The 19683-nt window shown below is 36.5% G+C and overlaps 1 protein-coding gene across 3 annotated transcripts in view; it reads right to left on the bottom strand.

Annotated features, from left to right (window-relative positions):
* Positions 1-808: 808 nt before the first annotated feature.
* The window catches only part of TTBK2 (tau tubulin kinase 2), an 86049-nt gene continuing 67174 nt past the window's right edge, over positions 809-19683 (bottom strand). For 2 of the 3 annotated variants that reach the window (XM_035326574.1, XM_035326576.1), the window contains 3 exons: positions 18804-19052; positions 5067-6334; positions 809-4259 (listed from right to left, as the gene is read on the bottom strand). In XM_035326574.1, coding sequence (XP_035182465.1) covers positions 3791-4259; positions 5067-6334; positions 18804-19052 — 1986 coding nt within the window. In that variant the 3' untranslated portion in view covers positions 809-3790. The remainder of the gene's footprint in view (positions 4260-5066; positions 6335-18803; positions 19053-19683) is intronic. The other variant, XM_035326575.1, reaches the window with a different exon arrangement.

Raw genomic sequence — 19683 nt, 5'->3', positions numbered from 1 at the left:
TTTGCAATTAATAATGAGTTTTATTGATAGTAACAGATTTTTGAGGTTGTCACTCAAATTCATTATATCATGCAAAATTGCAGCAGAAAAGTCTGTGTGAAATCTTTTCAAGTTCTATTTCAGTTTAAAGGCCTCATGCCTCAATGTCTATAAATGCTTCAAAGTGCTGGAGAAAGCAGCACAGAAATCGCCATAAAGAGGAAATGCACATGCAGCATCTGCATCCACAACATGCCATGGCTCCATTGCACTGCACTCCAAAGAAATGAAGGCCTGAAGAGCACAAAGCAACAGCTCCTTGAATTACATTGCTTCCAGCTAAGAGATCACGGTATAAGCTACTGAATGCTATGCAGAGCATCTACAGCCGTTCTAAATGATGGAGAAAAATCTTCCCATCCCTGAAAATTTGTGGCAGATACCCTCCATACACACTTCATTCCCCCTCTGCACAAGGGCCACACACATATATGTTCGCCAGTTTTATGCAGTCAGTTGCATATGCAAATGTTGGAGCTTACGGAGCTCTCGATGATCATACAGGCCCTCTAGAAATATTAAGGTAAAATCTATATATTAGTTGATCAGCTGGCCATTATCTATCTACATAACTGATTGCTACATTAGTCTATAGTAAGCAGTTCTGTAAGTTTTGGTGGGAAGGTATCAAGCAATAAGAAAATCTACAAGAGCAAGTAGTTCAAGACATCTTATTTACAACCACTCCCCCATTTGTATTTTTATGATTTTCTCACTAAATCCTGTTGAATACACAGGAAAATGCAATCAGTGATATACAGGCCTTTTACCTCTTATTGCACTGAAAGAAGTCTGGGACATTAATCATGACTGATATCTTTCTCTATTTTGGCATAGTTTACTATTTTTAAATTGGCAAGTAGTTCAAGTACAGGTGATTTTCTACCACATTGATTTATTTTATGCAGAATGTTTTGGGTTGGAAGGGACCTTTAAAGACTAACTCGTCCAACCCCCCTGCCATATATAGTAAAGTGCAACAATGGATAAGTCTATATTTTTGAAGAGAGCACAAAAAAACCTTAGGTGCTATATTCCTTCTCACCTGTAAAACAATTACCTGTTTCTGGATCCTGCTACACTGCAGAGAAAATACAAACACCACAACTTCAGCATTTCAAGAGAGGGTGCATAAAGTAGGTATCTACTAAAACTGACCAACCATATTAATGTAGGAATGAGCTCAAAAGACCCTTAAAATTGAAAAAAAAAAAAAAAAGGGAGGATGAAAAATAATTATAAGGTGCCACACCACCTTAACAAATAATTCCAGCAGTGTCCAAGGCAGAAATAGTACCAATGGGACTATATGCTCTTATACTTTTTTTTTCTTTTGGTATACCATAATGAAACATATGAGGAAAACAGGAAAGAAAGTTGGAATTTGTTACTGTCACATTCATCTACTAGGTATTCATTGACTGTTACTGCTCCTATATCATGAGCATTCATAACAATTAAGAACTCACGTTATAAAATAAAAACAAGTAATCAATAAGCCCTATTTGTAATAAAAAATAAAAATACCTCTGAGTCTCTGTTCTTGTTCATATGCAAATGTACTCACAATTCTAAAGCAAGAAAGAAAGCTGCAAGACAAAACATCGGCTGGTTGAGAAATCAGCAGTCCTTCAATCTTGTACCAAGGTATAAAGGCTATATTTTGTGCATTCCAGAATTTTTTGGGGGGAGATAGGAGATGCAACGCCAGGAGTATTCAGGAACTAACAGAAAGGGAACTGTATTATTTGTGGTCCATAAATTACAAATGAAAAATGAGAGTGAGTTTATATAAGCATATACATATATGTATATATAAATATTTATATAATTTATCATGAGGACATGCAATTATTGTTATAGTACCTATTATACAATATAATACAAAGGAGTAAGACTTTCCAATGGTACAGTTTCTTCAGAAAAAGCAGGTATACCCTACCTATTGCATTCATCTGTAGTGCTTGAAACCTGAATTGAATTAAGGTTCCACACTGTGCTACATTACATATGGGGAACAATACACATATTCATTGTAAGAAAAAAAAATCAACATAGTTTGACAGAGCAAGTGAAATTCAGTGCAGCTCCAGGGCAGCTTTAATGCAGCATTAGAATGTGTTAACTCAGAGACAAAATATTCCCTTTTAATCCAAATGTATTAATTTGGCAGAGGTTAAATAAAAAAGCACAGATGCTGGCTGGAGAGGTATATGACTACAACAAGCAGATCAGCAACTGACAAGTCTTCTGCACATCCCGCATCCCCACAACAGGTATAACCAGGGAGAGCTGGCTGCACCTTATTTAAGCTTGCATTCTTGTGTGTTACTGTTCTAACCCACTATTCTCTTTTGAATATAGCAAAAGGTGCTGAACCGTTATGTTTTTTACAGAGATCCAGTAGACCACAAGAGATTATTAAGTAACTACTAAAAAAAGCAGGAGGAATTAGACACAATGGACTTCACTGGCAGACAACAAAGCTTGGCTATAAAGAACCATTTGGGCAAAAGAATGACAAGAATCCAATATCAAAAATATGATTGCTTTCTGTATATTTTGCTCTGCTGATTAATACTCTTACAAAGACTTTGCTCAGGTTGTTCAGTGTATTACTGTCAGCTAGAAGCTACCAAGGTGTTCACCTTCCATGTTTTCACAAAAAGAATGAGCATGAAAAAAAAAATCTTGGTTGGTAATTGTTTCCTCAATGTAAGATCAGTGATTTCAGTGATCCATAACCAATGGGGGAAAAAAAAATAAAAATAAATAAATAAAAAGCCAATAGTAACAAGGATTCTTTTTACAGTTCCGTTAAGGAAAACAGGTACTCCTGTTTTCTAACTTTTCTAACATTAATTGCAATTTATTGTAAATCTGTGACATTCGGTGAACTGCACACATCTTTCTCTCATCTCCTAGACGAGAATGGTTTTCTATTCCACATACTGAGGTTTCAAGAACCCCCTATGTCTCCTGAAGAAGTATACAAAATGGAACCAAGAATTCTTCTTGAATTCTAATTAGTACTAAACAAATCTCTACAGAATACCACTACAAAAACATCTTGGCAACCATTAATATTCATTATTAAATGTCATCAGAATCAAGAAGGGGCAAGTTACACAATACTTCTTTAGGTAAGCAAATCTGTGCTATGGTAGACAGGGGACAAGATGAGTACTGAGTGACTCAGGTGTGTACAACTCAAAATCGAAGAGACTCATATGGTAAATATATCATTGTCCTCTGAACAGTGTGCTTTTTTAAAACGACAGAGACATGTCTGAGCAGTACTTATCTCCCAAGTGGTGACATGATTTTCAGAATAATTGTTTTCACTTTTTCTTACATACTTCTTGAGACAGGCCCTAAATGATTAGGCCTAATCTTCTAAGCTAGGTAAACTGAAAACATAGAAATAAATACCCTTTTAAAAACACTCATCTTGGAGATATTTTTGACTTTAAATACATTGCACCTCTTTGACTACCTAGTCATTCTTTTTCTGGCCTCTACCTCCCCTCTCCTAGATCTGCTTGCTGCCTGCTCCTAGGCAATGCCTGGCCACTCATTTACACAGTATGCTTTCTCATGAATAGTTTATGATGCTTACGTTCTTTAAAAAGCGCAGATTCAACACTGTTTTTTTTATACACTTTTTTTGATTATTTTTTAAATACACAGTACACAGACACAACATGCATCAGACTTAGGAGGCGGCTTTATACCTGTCAAGGCCCAGTTCCTATCTGCTAAGCTTAGTGGCTGATTTGCTTTTTCCTATGGGAGTCTTAGTGTTTGGAGAATGGTGGAAGGAACTACCAGATCCTTTCAGACCATTCTTGCTTGGTTTGCTGTAGCAGTACTCTTGTTGGCAGGATCTCCTAGAAGATGAGGATCCTGAATGGCTAGGAGGTGATTTACTCCTCCCAAGATGTGGGGAGGAACTCCTCTGATCATGATGGGTTCTCCCAGCACGTGATGGAGAAGAACTGGCAGTACGGGGTAAGGAAGAGCTCCTTGGGGAGGCACTGGGACTGCGTCGGGGGATGACAGGGCTTTTGGGTGGTGTTTTTGGACTATGTGGAGATCCTGGACTCTTACACTGGGTAGAACTCCTTGGTCTTTGAGATCCATTCTGTAGGATTTGAGCCAGACGAGAGATAAGATCTGAGTCCGAGCTGCTACTCCCTAGGACTCTGTATCTGCGTAACCTTAAGAAGAAACGAAGAAAATTATTTTCTTTCCAATCTATTAACTGAAATTCATATAGAAACATAGTATCACTGGAAACTAAGGATAAGATTACACTTCAGAACAGATATCTGGATCTGAACTTTCCTGTAAGATAGAGGTGTTTGGATCTTGGTTTTGGCCTCCGTCTTGTTCAAAACACAATAATTACATTCACATAAACTCACTCACATGAACAGTCTAAGTGTTTACATGAAAAATGAAATTTCCTGGTGGTTCTGAAGTGCACTGAAGTACAGTACTTACCACCTGTTTTGATGGGGTACATCCATTCCTGTATATCATCAGTACACTCCTATACACAAATAATGGATGACAAGGCACACCACAACTTCCTTCAGAGGATTTTACACTACTGTTTACATCATAACTCCCTTTACCCTGGTAATCTAGACAGTGAAGAAACCAGACCATGGTTGTCTATACACAGATCTGGCAAAGGAAGGTTTCTAGAGCTCACTCTGCCCTCCATTAATTGACTGTTTTTACTTAGCCTTGATCAGAGCATAGCTAACTGACTGAATATTGATGACTACACATCTATTGATATATAAGAATTACAGGTGAAGTAGACTCATTCTTCTGTAGCAGCCTCTCCTCATTCATTTTCAAACAATGTAAGATTTCTCAGAGAATTCAAGACCAACATTAAAAAAAAATGAGTTAACAAAGATGAAACATCTACACAACTACAGCTGTACAGTAACTGCAATCTAGCTCAAATCCATTTTCAACCTGAAAACCAACTTCTATTTCCTCTGTATTACCTAGCTTCTACCCCAGGCCTAGTAGGCGGTTTTCCTGGTGGTGGCCGAGGAAAGAACTGAGCTGAACTTGAACTGGTGACTTGATCAGTGGTAGTCCAGGACACTGGTCTGGGTATCTTGCTTTTTCTAGACTGAGGGCTACTTGGAGATAAAGAACTGTCTTCCATCTGCTTGCTGAAATGAGAGTCCAGTGTCAATTTAGAAAACGAGGATAATACATCATCCTCAGAAAATGGTACTGGAGCAGCAGCCATTTTTTCCTCCAGTGACTTATCAGAGGCACTTGAGAGGTCACCAAGGAAAGATTTGAGCTGTCTCTTTTCCACAAGCAGTCTGACCAAGTCTGTCTGATGGGCCTTTTTTAGCAGAAGCTTTTCCTTTGCTGAAACAGGAGAAGAGGAATCTGATGTTGAGTCTATCTCTTGTGCTAAAACTGGGATTCGGCTCTGCCTGAATACAAAAGGAGGTTTAACCAAGTCCTTCTTAGATCGATGAGAATTCTCATTCGTTGAAATGCAGTGGAATAACTCTCCATTTCTGGGAGTATTTTTCTCTTTCTTGTCCTCCTGGTGCAAAAAAGTAGTAAGGGCCACTTGGTGGCATTGCAAGTCTTGGATATGGACTTCTTCCTCATTAGAATGAAAACCATTTTCCTGAACTGGTGCTATTTTGCTTGCCTGTCTATTACTATGTGAGTTGATAAGTCTTGAGGGTGAAAATTCTGGTGTTTCAGGTGTTATTGACTTCAGAACTTCATCTTGATTTGGCACCAAGCAGACAGGCCTTGGCTTTGATTCTTCAGCAGCTTCAGTATTAGTAAGAAGTTCTTCCTCTGCAGATTTTGAATTTCGTGGCAAAGAATTCTGTTCTTTGCTTTGCATTTCAATGACGTCCTCAGAAACTACTGGGAGCTGTTCTTCCTCAGTCTCTACAGGAAGATTTTCAAGTTCTTTCTCTTCCTGTCTCCCGCTATGTTGTTCTGGTAGGTCCTTTTGGCCACTGTCCGGGACATTGACATATTCTTTGACATGTCCTTCCCTTTCAAGCTCTTCTTGGCTGATATGAAGTACCAAGTCTGGTGTGCTGGTACTACCTGGAAGTGCATCATCTGTCACAACCAAACCTGGCAAGCCTTCTTTTGGAGACGGGAGTTCCACTGTGTGTTCCATAGATTGCACATCATGTTCTCTTTTCTCTAGCTGGTGGCCATACTGAAAACTCTCTGAAGCAGACTGTGTGGATGCCACCGAGGGCCTGGGTATTGTTACCTGCATTGGAAAATTAGGGAAGGAAAGGTTGAAAAGTTCAGGAATATTATAGATAACGTTCTTTATATTGCATTTTTTATTCCATGTCTCCAAGATACATTATATAATAATTCCTAGGAATCACAACATACAAATAGTAGCTAAACTTCATGAATTACATCTAACTAATTAGGAAAATAAAATATTCTATCATCCCAGGACAGAAATGTGTAACACAAACATATCTCAGTGGATAACGTTCCAGTTAGCAAGGAAACTCCTGGAAAAGAGATAGAGCCTAAGAGGTAAGCTTTTTACTATTTTACATGAGTTTGAATACTTTTAGAATAAGTTGTATATAAACATAAAATCTTTAACAAGTACACAACAATACTTTTTAGACAAGTACAGAGGACAAAGAAAACAGTGAGGTCCAGATTCAGAAACTGACTTCAATTTCAATTTAGGCAAAATGTAGATACTTTGTTAACAAAACAACTAATAATAAAATTATCTACCGAATTAAATATATCAGTACCCACAATACCTACTTTTCATTGAGAAGACTTCTGAATGCTAAATTTTTAGCTACTTCCTTCCCTATAGAAAACTTTTGTCCTTTTTTATTATTATTTTAAACTGAGCAAGCAGGCCAGGACTTCTTACCTAAGGTCATTAAGAGATTCACAAACTAAATATTCACACCTAAATCCCCTCATGGGTCTAATCCAGTAGATATGCTTATAAGGCACCCCTAAATCCTATATGTAAGTATTGAGTCAGAGCCACTGTGAAAAAACAGTTGGTTACGGTGATTGCTGCCTTTAGCACATAGCTTAATTGTCAGAGCACGTCTAACCTAACATGAGAAACCTGCACTCGTGTCTCTCCCCACTCTGAGGGACACAAGCCCTCTTCCCCCACTTCCCATCAAGTACAGGCAGAAACAGAAGGGGACTGCTTCTTTACTTTCCCATGAAGTCAGGCCACTGCACAGTAAGAAATGCAAATCATGAGGTCAGAGGGCGAGAACCCACACAAGTAGGCCTCTATGGCCAAGGGAGAAATGTGTGCTCATGACAAGGTGCGCCCTACATGCTGGTTTATTCATTTTGGATTGTGTCATTTGGTAAAATGTATAACCTGTAACAAAAGCAAGGGGCTACCCTTACATCTTCCTCCACAAGAATATAGAGTTCAGCTCTTTTTTTAACCTCATATTTTTAGACCCATGAATCTGACACAGTTTGCATATGTAGAATTCAGCAGAAAGTAGAAGACTGGAGACTGGGTTTGGACATAAAAACTTTCTTGATTCAGTGATGGTAGAAGAGAAAACTAGTGATAACCTATTTCCAACATTGGCAGGATTCTGCTGTAGCACAGAAGACAGATTTCACTTGAACTTGTTGCAGAAATTATCTAGACAGACTGCTGAGCTCAACAGGTTTTTGCAAGACTTAGTGTATCGGTACTTCTGGATGGTAGAAGCTGAGCCCGTCTGTCAGGATCTGTAACAATTTATAGCACATACTCAAACTTCACAAAAACAGAATTCTCCAAAATAAGAAATGGCAACTAACAATGAAGGAACATTACATACTTCTGAATCTGTATATAATAGCTTCTTTGAAATTCTTGCTGATTTTTCTTTTATTTTTTTCCATTTTCTTCAAAGTCTTGTATAACAACATTTCCATCATTATGACTGTGAAAATTTACCTCCATGAAACATAAAGGTTCAACTGATTCGCAAACAGTTCACTAGAATAGAACATGAAATAAACATCACAATTCAGCATAAAGCTGAATTAAAGAGAAGGCAATTTTTTATGTTGGGGAAATTATTTCTATACTGTAAAATGTATTCTTAACCTACTTTAATTTAGCTAATGAAGTTTTTGGACCTTAACCTAAAAAACATGGTGTTTTTTTTTTTTTTTTTTTTTTGAGAGAAGTTTGGAGAAAAGGGATTTTTGTATTTTTATAATTAGGATGAGCTGTTAAGCTACAGAAAGTGGAATATTCACAGCACACACACACACAAAAAAAAGCCAGAATAAGATAACTGAATTCTTGTTTTCCAAAGTAGACCTAAGCTGTCTTAAAGATGTCTTAAATTTAATGTTATTGAAATAGGAAGGAAAGAGAGAGAGAGAAACCTGCAGCAAGAGACTAATTTTTGTCTTCCCAATAGTTTATTTTTAAGTTTGAGTCAATACCCTTTATGCTTGCTGAATTAAAATACCTTTACAAACTGAAGTTATTTAGTTTCAGCAAAACAGTTACCCTCATCTAATCTTTTTCCCAGTCCATCTCTTTGCTCTGAAAGAAGCACTACTTCCCTTCTGAGTTAGTGAAGTCTTTCCTACTGCAGAAGCTTTCTTATGAGAGAGTCCAAGCACACCAGTTTGGCCACAGAAAGAACAGAGGAACAAAACTTTTTATTGATCAGCTAGTCCGGTTGCCAATTCAAATCCCTTCGTAATGAAAAACAAACAAACAAAAAATCTCTGAAGAAAGATGGCTTCCCTTAGAATAGAATGGATTCTCATGTTTCCTCTCCATTTTCAGAGGTAAAATATCTTTAGTTACCTCCTTTTCAGAAGATATTTCTTTTCTTGATACTTTTCCAGAAGGGCTGCAATTGCATTTAAACTATCTTTTGCATAAATACATTTACATGGAAACTCTTTTCCTAGTGACATGTCTCTTATATGTCAATTCCTTTTGAAGTGAAACCAGCTCTGATGTGAAATCTGTTTACAGTTTTCAACAGACTTCATTTCCTTTGCCATGACTGGAGAAAGAATTTCCTAGTCCTTCAGCATCTCTTGACCAATCCAGATTTAACCCTTACACCCAAGAAATAAACAAGTAAACTTGTTGAAGAATCTACAATAGAGCAAGCAGGAGCTATTTGCGGAAGGAAGAAAAACATTGAACAAGAGAAGGAAAGTAAAGCATATGGGGTGACTAAGTATCATCAAAGACTGTACTGCTGAGTAGCTCAGATTTTCAGAAATGGCTTATTGAATGCATATATCACTTCTTGATTTGTGTTCACTACCAAACAGAAGCTTGTTTTCTCAAATGGTCAATAATCCTCTTATTATTATTCTCAAAGCACAAAGATTAAATTATATCCCTATTAGGCTTGACATTTCATCTATATGTGCAAGAAATTTAACTTGTGCAGAAGTGCCTCTCATGCAAGTGTTGTTACAACTTCAGGTGCAGCTTCAAGACAGAAATAAAAAGAGCAAGACCAAAAAGAAACAAGCAGGATTTCAAAAGGCACTGCTTATCAACAGCGTCTGATATCTTATTTGACATCTCACTGGCTGAAAGTATGAAGGGATACACATTATTATGTATGTACCAAATAGCAGTGTTTTTATATTGTAGGCTCATAGGAACGTCCCTGGAAGGGATGGAGATTCATTTCTGTGAGGGTGGATGCCTGTTCACTGAGATGGGGCCAGAAGGATGAGATGTACACCACAGCAGCAGTTCCTTTGTTTTTTGGCAACTGTGGCAGGATAAGGAGATTCTATCCTAACTTTTAATTATGAGTCAGGAAAGACTTGCTTCATGCCTCAACTATTCCTGACACTTTAAAGAATAGTAAATAAAATCCCTTAAGACAACTTAAAAAAATCATACAGTTTTGTAACCCTAATTATCACATAAATAGTCATTTTCCTTGTGAAACTTTGCAAAACAGAAGGCATAATCAAGGAGTCTGAGGAGGACTGATCCTGACACTTGCTTTTGCAAGTTTAAATGGTTATTTTACACCAGTTTAAATGGTTATTATTTAGTCTAAATCAGGGAGACAGAAATCTCAAGATTGTCCAATACATATCTAGTTACAAAACAAATACTACATAACCTAATATGTATAACTAAAACCCCAACATCATCATAAATAATCACCACACTTTCCTTTCTTGTGCCATGAACTAAAATCTTATGCTGTAAGATTTCTGTGGCTAACCACGTCAATGTTGTACAATACTGAAGCTGATGAACAAAGATCATAATGTGACATGGATACTTCATCTAAGAAGAAAATTGCAGAAAAGAGATTTAAAATGCTGAACCACATTGTACTCTGGTAATCAGTTTATAACATTGTGTACCTGATTATCACAACTCCAGCACTTCAAAAGAAGGTATGATACAGAAGATTACTTAAAAGGACTGAGACAATATATGGAACAATGACTTCAAAGTTCTCCTTTCACTCTGAAATGTTTAAAAGAAATTACCTCCACCACAGTCCTGAATCCTTTAGTCTTCCCTAAGTAATTTTCTATTTTTTTTCTGATTTCCGAGGCAATAAATGAGACTGCATTTTCTTCAAGTAGCTTTACAGTGTGGTGAGTGGAATGTTAAGAAGAAAAAAGAACAAAACAAAAATAACATAAATATCTCCTAGACATCCTTTACAACATCTGACAAACTTTCCTCTCCTTAAACTTCTGACAGGCTGCAATAGCAAGTGATATGCTTGGATGAAATCCTCTATGAATATATACAGCAAATTGCAGAGGAATGAAATATTGGTTTTGGTTGTCAAAGCTCTTAAGTGTTAAAGATCTAAAGGTGTGAATACAGATTACTGTAAAACACCAGCAGGTGAACATGTGACCTCACAGATATAGCTTCTTCCCTCTGTTCATGCTGCCTGCTACTTCTACAAGCACATCAGGTGCCATCAGGACTCCAGGCTTCTTAAAAACATGGTGTACATACCTGTTGATACGCTAATCCCATCATTGTTTGTAACTTCTCACATTAGTAAGCCTTAATCATGTTACTCGCCATTCTGAAGACACTTCAGCCTAATCATTTTATTCTTTAGAACTTTCCTGCCTTAGAAAGGTTTGTATATCTGTGAGAACAAACCTCATGTATCTTTTCTTTCTTCTGCTTTTCATCTACTGTTAGCTCTACAGCCTAGTAGCAATATGACAAATGTTAGTATGAGTCCACAGCTTCATCAATACCAATCAGCCTCCCTTAGGCTTTCCAGTTCATCAGCTTCCTCTTCATGATTCTTTCTTCCTTAAATCACTTAATTTTCCTTGCACAACTATATACCTCTGGAACAAAATCTGAACTGCAATTTGTATCAAAGGGTAAAGGACAGTTAGCACACTGTCCTGTAATTTACAGCTACTGTTACTCTCACATGAACAAACCACCGCTACGCTTACAACTCTGTAGATATTTTACCCAGCTTACTGTTCTTAACAGCCCTCCTCTCAAAATCCTCCCTCCCTACTACTATCATTCCTTCTGACCTTTTACAGTCTAATCGTTTGTATCCCTTACATTCCCTTCCCAGATTAAAGTCAAGCAGAAAAGATAAACAAAATTAATTATAGATTTACTAAACTACATTGGCTGTTTCTACAAATAAGCTAATATGTGAATAAACAGGAGAAGTATATGTCTGTAATTCATGGAGTTATGGAGTGTAAGACCAGAGATGACTGTAAGTCTTGATAATGAATCCCTTCTGACATACATACAGTACTGCATGCATTGCAGGCATTTGTAGAAACTGGCAGTCCCCAGGATATTATGCACTCTTGTTAAAAAAAATCACACACAGCCCTAATACTTAACTGGAGAAAATAGCATGTGCAGGCTTTGTTATATTCATCTGAAAGGAGGAGCATGATGCTTTCCACAGCTCTTCACATATATTCTTTCTACTATTCTGTAATGATTTGTACATCAATCTTACATTGATGCTGGGAGATGCAAGAAATAGGAAGATGAGAGAACAAAGATGCAGAGTTAGGAAGGTACAAGACAGCTGTATTTTCATACCCTCTAAGGTGAAAGATATCTTTTGAGGATAAAGAACATGCATATCTGTGTGTACAGACTCTTGTTATTTAAGTGTATCTATTAATCATTGCTTAATTCCAGTATTTTTAAATTATCTTCCCTTTTTCAGTTATTCCTACACCACTTGCCAAATAAAGGAAGATTTTATCTTATTCTAACATAAACCCATATCCAACAACCAATAGGGTAAAGATTAACTACTCTAAAAGCAGTAACTTTAACTGCTTTCAGAGAATGATTGTAATTAAAATAAGTTGCTAATTAGTTTATTAATAATGTGACCAAAACAAGTACTCATTTAATTTGAAGCTTCTTCTATACAACATATAAAGCAATTGAACAATATTCTTGAAATTTACTTAAGTTGTATAGAACTGTTGGAATTGTTGGAGAACTGGGAAGCAGCTGCAATTACAGATAATTACTTCCTAGCACTCATACAATACTCCTGACATACATTGCAATTAAAAATGAGCCAGTATCATAACACTTTTGAGTTCCACAGAGACGGTCTTTTCCTAACAAAGCATCAGTTTGCCTTAATGCAGAGTTCAGATTAAAAACCTGGTAAGTGAAGCCTATTTCACATTTCTATTTCATGCTTTTACTTCTGTCTTTACAGAAACCAAATTCCTACTTTATCATGGTTATTTTCTCATGGTTAAAAAACATAGATTAAAAACTGTTGCCAGAAGCAGTCAGAGCAGTTAATAGCTTAGTAGCTAGCTAATAAGCAAACACATCTACCTGTGGTTTATGTAGAGCAATATTGTAGAATCACCAAAATCTAGAAATTGTAATAATAATTTGAAAATGAACCACTTTTCAAAAAGTTATATATTTGTAGCTTAGAAATATTAGAAACTTCTTCTTACCACTTGTTCTAGTTTTAGTGTTTTCAAATTTTGCTTTTCTAAAAAGTTCTCTTTCTTTCTTCCCTATGAAAAACCTATCTAATTGGAAGAAAATGCTAGGATACTGGCAAATTCACAATCTTCAAGTAAAGATTGTTTTTTTTCCCCTATAATTCAATTTGGACCTCGTTTTAATGATAACAGCCAATTTTTGACATAAGAGTTGATCAGCTCACCCTGGAAAATTGCATAGATCATCTTGCCTTCCAGAAACATCTTCACTTGTCCCATGCTAATGAAATTTTGATGCTTGAAAAAAAATTATAAACAACATATGTTTGGGATAAGATTGCAATTTTTAAAAATATAATAAAAATTGATCATGTCAAGGACAGACAAGAATAGATGAACCATGCGGTTAAGAATTTTGAGAATCTTAAAAGTACTGCAGATTCCACAAAACACAAATGTTATAAAAAGCAACTTTTATAGTGTTTTATTTTCTTTCTATTTTTTCCTCTCATTTTATTTTTGGCCCATCCTTCAATGCAGAATTCTAACAGTGCATGTGAATGCTTTTACTAATGCTAATTTATTGCCCTGACCTTCACTATAACTTTGCCATTGCTGCTGCTGATAGAGAAACTTGCAGAAGGAAAATGACCAAGAGGATCCTGTCAATAAAAATTGATCAGGCAACACACTATTTGAAAACGTTTAACAAGTTCCTGCTGAATGCTTGTTTTCGTCCACTGTTCATTCCGTAATTTGTACCTTGGAAAGCTTCAATTGAAAGCACAGCTAACCTAACATGCTGTAATTTTTAATTCTTCCTTACACTGAAGACAGACGTGAAAAAAGAATGTCTAAAGAATTTCTCTCCTTCAGATAGAAGGTCCTACCAAGCACTGTAGGCAGCTTTTAGATTTCCAAATGTCAAGCAATTGCCTCTGCAACTTGGGCAAAAGCAATAAATAGGAAAAAAAATACTTCTTTGCATGAGGAAGAGAATTTGTAGATGAAAAGCATTCCAAAAAAAAAAAAATCATTATCAGTCTGAAATCCAATTGCTTAAAAGAATGGCAGTAACCTGGGGGTTTATGGGCATCTTTGGGAAATCCTTTCTTTCCTTATGAAATAACACTTTCTAATATTCCTGAATGATTCCTGACATTCCTAATATGTGTTTTTGTATAAAAAATCCACATACTCCAGAGAAACTTACTGACAAAGAAAACAGTGACACTATCATTAGAGGTCATATGTTGATTGCCCTTCCAAGTACCAAACAGTAACAACTGAAAACGGTAAAAATTCTGAATCTAAGCTTGCCTTTGAATCTGGTCATAAGCATTATCAAACAATTGCTTTCACTGAGGATGAGTAACAGCTGTAACATCATAGCAAATATTAACCTCCTGGGAAAATACTTAAACTTCATGCCAAATCAATACAGTTTCCATCAGGATAGGGTAGGGTATGACATCTCTGTAGTTCCTGAAACTAAAAACCTCTTTGCCACACTCAACTTCCATGATGGCAGCATTAAAAATCAGACTCATTGAGCAGATAAAAGCCTTTCCCTCTTTTCATTCTAGGACAAAACTATTTGATAATGTAGTATTTCTACATTGGATAAATATATCCATTACTGACATTTCTAGACAGGTAGAATGCTAAACCAATACTTTAGCTAGGTGAGTTCTAATTCAGTCCTAATGCACATGAGAGCTACAAGTTAAAACCACTGACAAACTAAAAATAATTTTAAAGAACAGGCTAATAGAGGAGCATTTTGTATTTTTTGTTTCTTTGTGGGTAAGAAAGCAATTATTAAATGTGGAAATCAACGTAAACATTAATCTCTTGCTATTGCAGACTAGTGATACCTGCCAAAATTAGAATCATAGAATATTCTGAGTTGGAAGGGACTCATAAGGATCATCAAGTCCAATTCCTTGCACCGCACAGGTCTACCCAGAAGTTTAGACCATGTGACTTAGTGCACAGTCCAAACGTTTCTTAAATTCATACAGGCTTGGTGCAGTGACTACTTCCCTGGGGAGCCTGTTCCAGTGCGCAACCACCCCCTCAATGAAAAATCTCCTCCTGATATCTAGACTGAACTTCCGGTGCCTCAGCTTCACCCTGTTCCCGTGGGTTCTATCAGTGGTGTTTATGGAGCATAGGTCACCTGCCTCTCCACAACCCCTCACGAGGAAGTTGTAGACGGCGATGAGGTCCCCCCCTCAGCCTCCTCTTCTCTAGGCTGAACATGCCCAGTGACCTCAGCCACTCTTCATACGTTATCCCCTCCAGGCCCTTCACCATCTTTGTCGCCCTCCTCTGGACACTCTCCAACAGTTGAATGTCCTTTTTGTACTGTGGTGCCCGGAACTGCACACAGTACTCAAATTAGTTCATGAAAAATGGCAAAATTTTACATTTACATGTACTCCTGGATGAAAAACCTACAATATCCAAAAAAGAATGACTATTACAAGGGGTATACATCTCTTTTCTTGAACATGTCAAGAAGTCTTACCTTATTCTTCCATAGGCCCCTGAATTCCAGTGAAATGCTTAAAAATTAAGGTAATTTTTCCAAGTCAGATCAGCATATTACTTCTAATCTTGGATATGAATATGTACTTGATTTCCACATCATCTTGTGTAGAAAGATTTCAGAGCATTTTGTAACTAATAACATAATTATATGCCAATAAAATAGTTTGTAAACTGTTGCAGTAAGGTAGATTATTGGGAAAAAATAAGACCTAAGAGAAAGTATTTGTGAAAGTGCTAACCAATTCCAATTGCTTTACCTGAGAAGGAACAACCACAAAATCATTAAAATAAAATTAATCCCTTTTGTACGTCTCATCAAGTATTTTAAAAAATGAAGATATGTCAAAAAGACATACAAATCTGGAATCCACTTTTTTTTCAGGGCTGAATCTGAAACAGACAGCCAATTTAGATTTATTCTAGATGGCTGCCACAGCTAGAAAAGGATTTTATATCTTATTAAAGAACTAGATCTGAGAAACTAAGAGACTGAAATCCAAGATCACTAATTCTGATTGTTTCTCAAGAAACAGTTATAAATTTAGCACAACATCTACCTAAGCAATCTTTTCCTACAGAGCTCTGGCCTGTTGTTACTGCACTCACATTTTCCATGGATCTCACACTCTATGCATTCCTCTGATGAGCAAAGTTCAGAGAAGTTCCCTGGCTGAAAAATTCACAGAAAGAAGGAAAACTGTCTTGTTTCAGGAGGTATTGCTGTACAATTTGACCACTCTATTTAAGAAAAGGAAGCTAATGGCACTGTGACCCCACTTTTCAGATTCAAGTACTGTCAAAGAATTCATTCTGTCTTTTGTTGGCTCTAATGCTGCAAGTTGAATAACTAAGGAGAGGTGAAACAAACCACTCCAATTCTCTTACATCATACAAGTATGGCAATAGAGGAGTTATCTTAATAGAAGAAATTAAAGTAGACCTACATCCTATAACCTTCAGTGCACTAGTGGATGAAGAATACACAGAAATTTCACGATCTCTCCTATCTGATGTCAAACTAAAGGCTGGGCTACAGCTCCTGAAGCCTCACTCATTAACAATCAAGAAAGAAAACTCCCTTGCCTGATTTCAGGAACAAATGCTATCATCATTTAGTTTTTAGCAAATGAAGCTAAATTCAACAGTAAAAATCCCTGACCTCTGCAATTCATTAATTATCAATGTTGAACAAAATGGAAAACAGTAGGAAATACAGGAAAATATATTCAATACCAAATATTTATACAGTATAATACATAATAGCATTCAAATTATTTTTGGTATTTAACTGGATAAGTGCTTCATGTCATTAACATGCGTATTTATCTTTCTTACTTGCTAAGTACCTAACATTACTGTGACATAGAAAATTGAAGGACTTGCAAAAGTATGTCAGTTCTTCAGTGAGCCAAAAAGCACGCAATGCCTTCATTGTTGGAATAAACTGAAGATTCATGTGCTTGTAGTTTCCACAGCAAATGAAACACTGGAAGTTACATTCTCAGTAGAGTCAGGACTATCAAAAATCACAGCTTGAAAAGGAACACAGCAGTCAGAGACTTACCAGGTAAAAAGAAAGAGAAGGCTCTGAATGTTGTATATAATCTTCTCCCTTTCCCTTTTCCACTCTGCTCAGTAGCAGTACCTGAACAATACCTATTCTTTTTAACACGACAAAAGAGTATATCACTTTGCAGCCCCCATTAATATTGTAGCTGTATTCATCTGTAGAGTACTAAGGAAGCCAGAGAAAACTCTGTATGAAAACCTACTTTGAGTATTGTGAGCAGCTTGCTAATGACACCTGCAATACATTTGGATTGAAAAATTTAAACCATAGATACACAGGAAAAAAAAAAAAAAAAAAAAAGAAGAAAAAAAAAAAAAAGTAATTTTGCAACCAGGAATACAAATACTGAAAATACTGAAGCTTAATTTCTAATGAGTTAATTTCTACAAAGTCCTTTTCCCTAGTCAATACTTCAATCATCATAAAGAATGTGGTATTCTGGCATGTCATCAAGTTCACAATAATGAACCTCTGTGAGTTACTGTTTGTCCATTTCCATAAATTGAGGGCAGAATTACCACAATTTTGTATTTAGATAAAAAACAGCCTAGAGGGAAAAAATACTGCTTTTGGGGTAGGAAGACCAAATGCTGACATAAATACGCTAACTACTTTGTTTACCTTGTTATCACTTATCACTGATCATACTGAAGTTTGAAAGACTCTAACGTTGATGGATAACTTTTAAAAGATCAGTACTCCTCTGCATGCTTCATAGAAGAAAAATATGTCTTTCACATAGAAATAGTTATACTGAAAAATAGGTTGGAAATAAAAGACAACATAAAATATAATCCAAATTAAATATTAATGGTAAAATGACGATGATATGTTACGGTCTTATGCATCGATGCTATATCATACTGCTTTACTGGTCAATGTGAGTTGATACTGCTTAGCAAATTTTTATGGCTAATACACAAATTATGGTTTACTTCAATTTGATTCTAAGCCTTTATCTATCTCATACTGTAAATAAACTGGGAATACAAAACTATGAAAACTTTACTTTCTCTACTGACATTTCCATCAGCCATTATCCCCATTAATTCCCACCTTTGCTTTGTATACTGCAAACAATTAATGAATTCTTGATGCCAAAATAGCAATTTGACTAGCTCTAAATCCTATTTTCTCACATTAAAATCATCTACAGTACTCCAAATTTTAATATGTGTTCCCAATTCAAAAATCTAACTAGTACTGATTATACAAACACCTTTAAAAATATTTTTAGTTCTGAAAGAAAGAAAACTTTGTTTTCTGGATTTATTAATCCTAACGTTTCCAAGAGAAAATCCCTCTGAGGATGTGAATCTACTAGAACATTCAGAAATGTTCGGTACTGCAGATCATGATAACCCAAAACAACATCTCTTTAAATATTCTTCTCTCTAATTTTACTCCTCTAAATGGGACGATATATATTCTTGTAAGAATATTCCTGACTCTGTTCCTTAATGAGATTAACTAACTTGACCTTGTCTTTCAAAATATTTTGTAAGATGTTGTGTACAGCAGTATGACTAGCCTATGCATACTACCAATGTGTGCAGAGCAACTAAAAAAAATAAACTTTGCAGATGACTGCTACAATGCAGTCGCTTTTATGAAGACGAGGCTTATTCACCTGCTGAAGTTGTGCTTTTGAGATGCGAATGACAGGGGGAAACTTGTTGCCACAGGGAATGACAGGAAGCTGCCTACGACCAGTTGAGCGTGAGGAAGAGGAGTGGCTCTCAGCTGATTGACTCCTTGGTAAACCAGCCTCTTTCAGAGGGTCCGAGTGGATGGATAGATAGGCTATAGGGCTCATGGTGCGGAGGATGGGACTTGAAATTCTTGGAGTGGAGAAATGCAGCATGTGAGATGAGTTGAGCTGTGAGAACAACATGGTGGGGAAAAAATAAGGTTCAAAAATCAGTATTTTAAATAATTCTTGTTTATGTCCTGCATACATGCATTTTCTTAGATGATTCCATTGAAAACTTTCTCCCAGGTTGGAGCTGCTAATTTAAGAGGTATCTGAAGTCTAATTGTCAGATTTTCCATCAACTCTGAAAAACCCAACGTCATAAGCGATCATTCTTTCTCTTGCTGGCTCCTGTCATTCAGTCAGGATCTAGGGCACTGTTAATAAACTCACACCGTCTGTTCCAAGGACACTGTGTACAGAGGCTAGCTGATTGTTGGCTAGTCCTTGCAAAATGCTTAGCACATCCATGCAGCAGTGTTGTTCTCTGTGACAACTACAATCTTAGCATATGCACCCGTTGCATGCTTTACAAATGTGACTGTACAGCTACAGCTATAGCAGTGTATATTAAGAACCAGAGCTTACAGGATTAATCAGTAAGATTAGCACTAAACAGTTCTGATGAAATTTCCCAAATGTGGGACAGAACTTGCAGGACATACTGACACTAGCCTGGAGCATCCATCAACAATTGCTTCATCTTGAACTACATCCATCACTCGAGCATTTAGAAAAGAGAAAAAAAAAAAAAAAA

This window comes from Oxyura jamaicensis, chromosome 5 (genome assembly GCF_011077185.1).
Source record: "Oxyura jamaicensis isolate SHBP4307 breed ruddy duck chromosome 5, BPBGC_Ojam_1.0, whole genome shotgun sequence".
In the NCBI taxonomy this organism is placed as follows: Eukaryota; Metazoa; Chordata; class Aves; order Anseriformes; family Anatidae; genus Oxyura; species Oxyura jamaicensis.
This window is presented reverse-complemented; position numbering and strand designations above follow the sequence as displayed.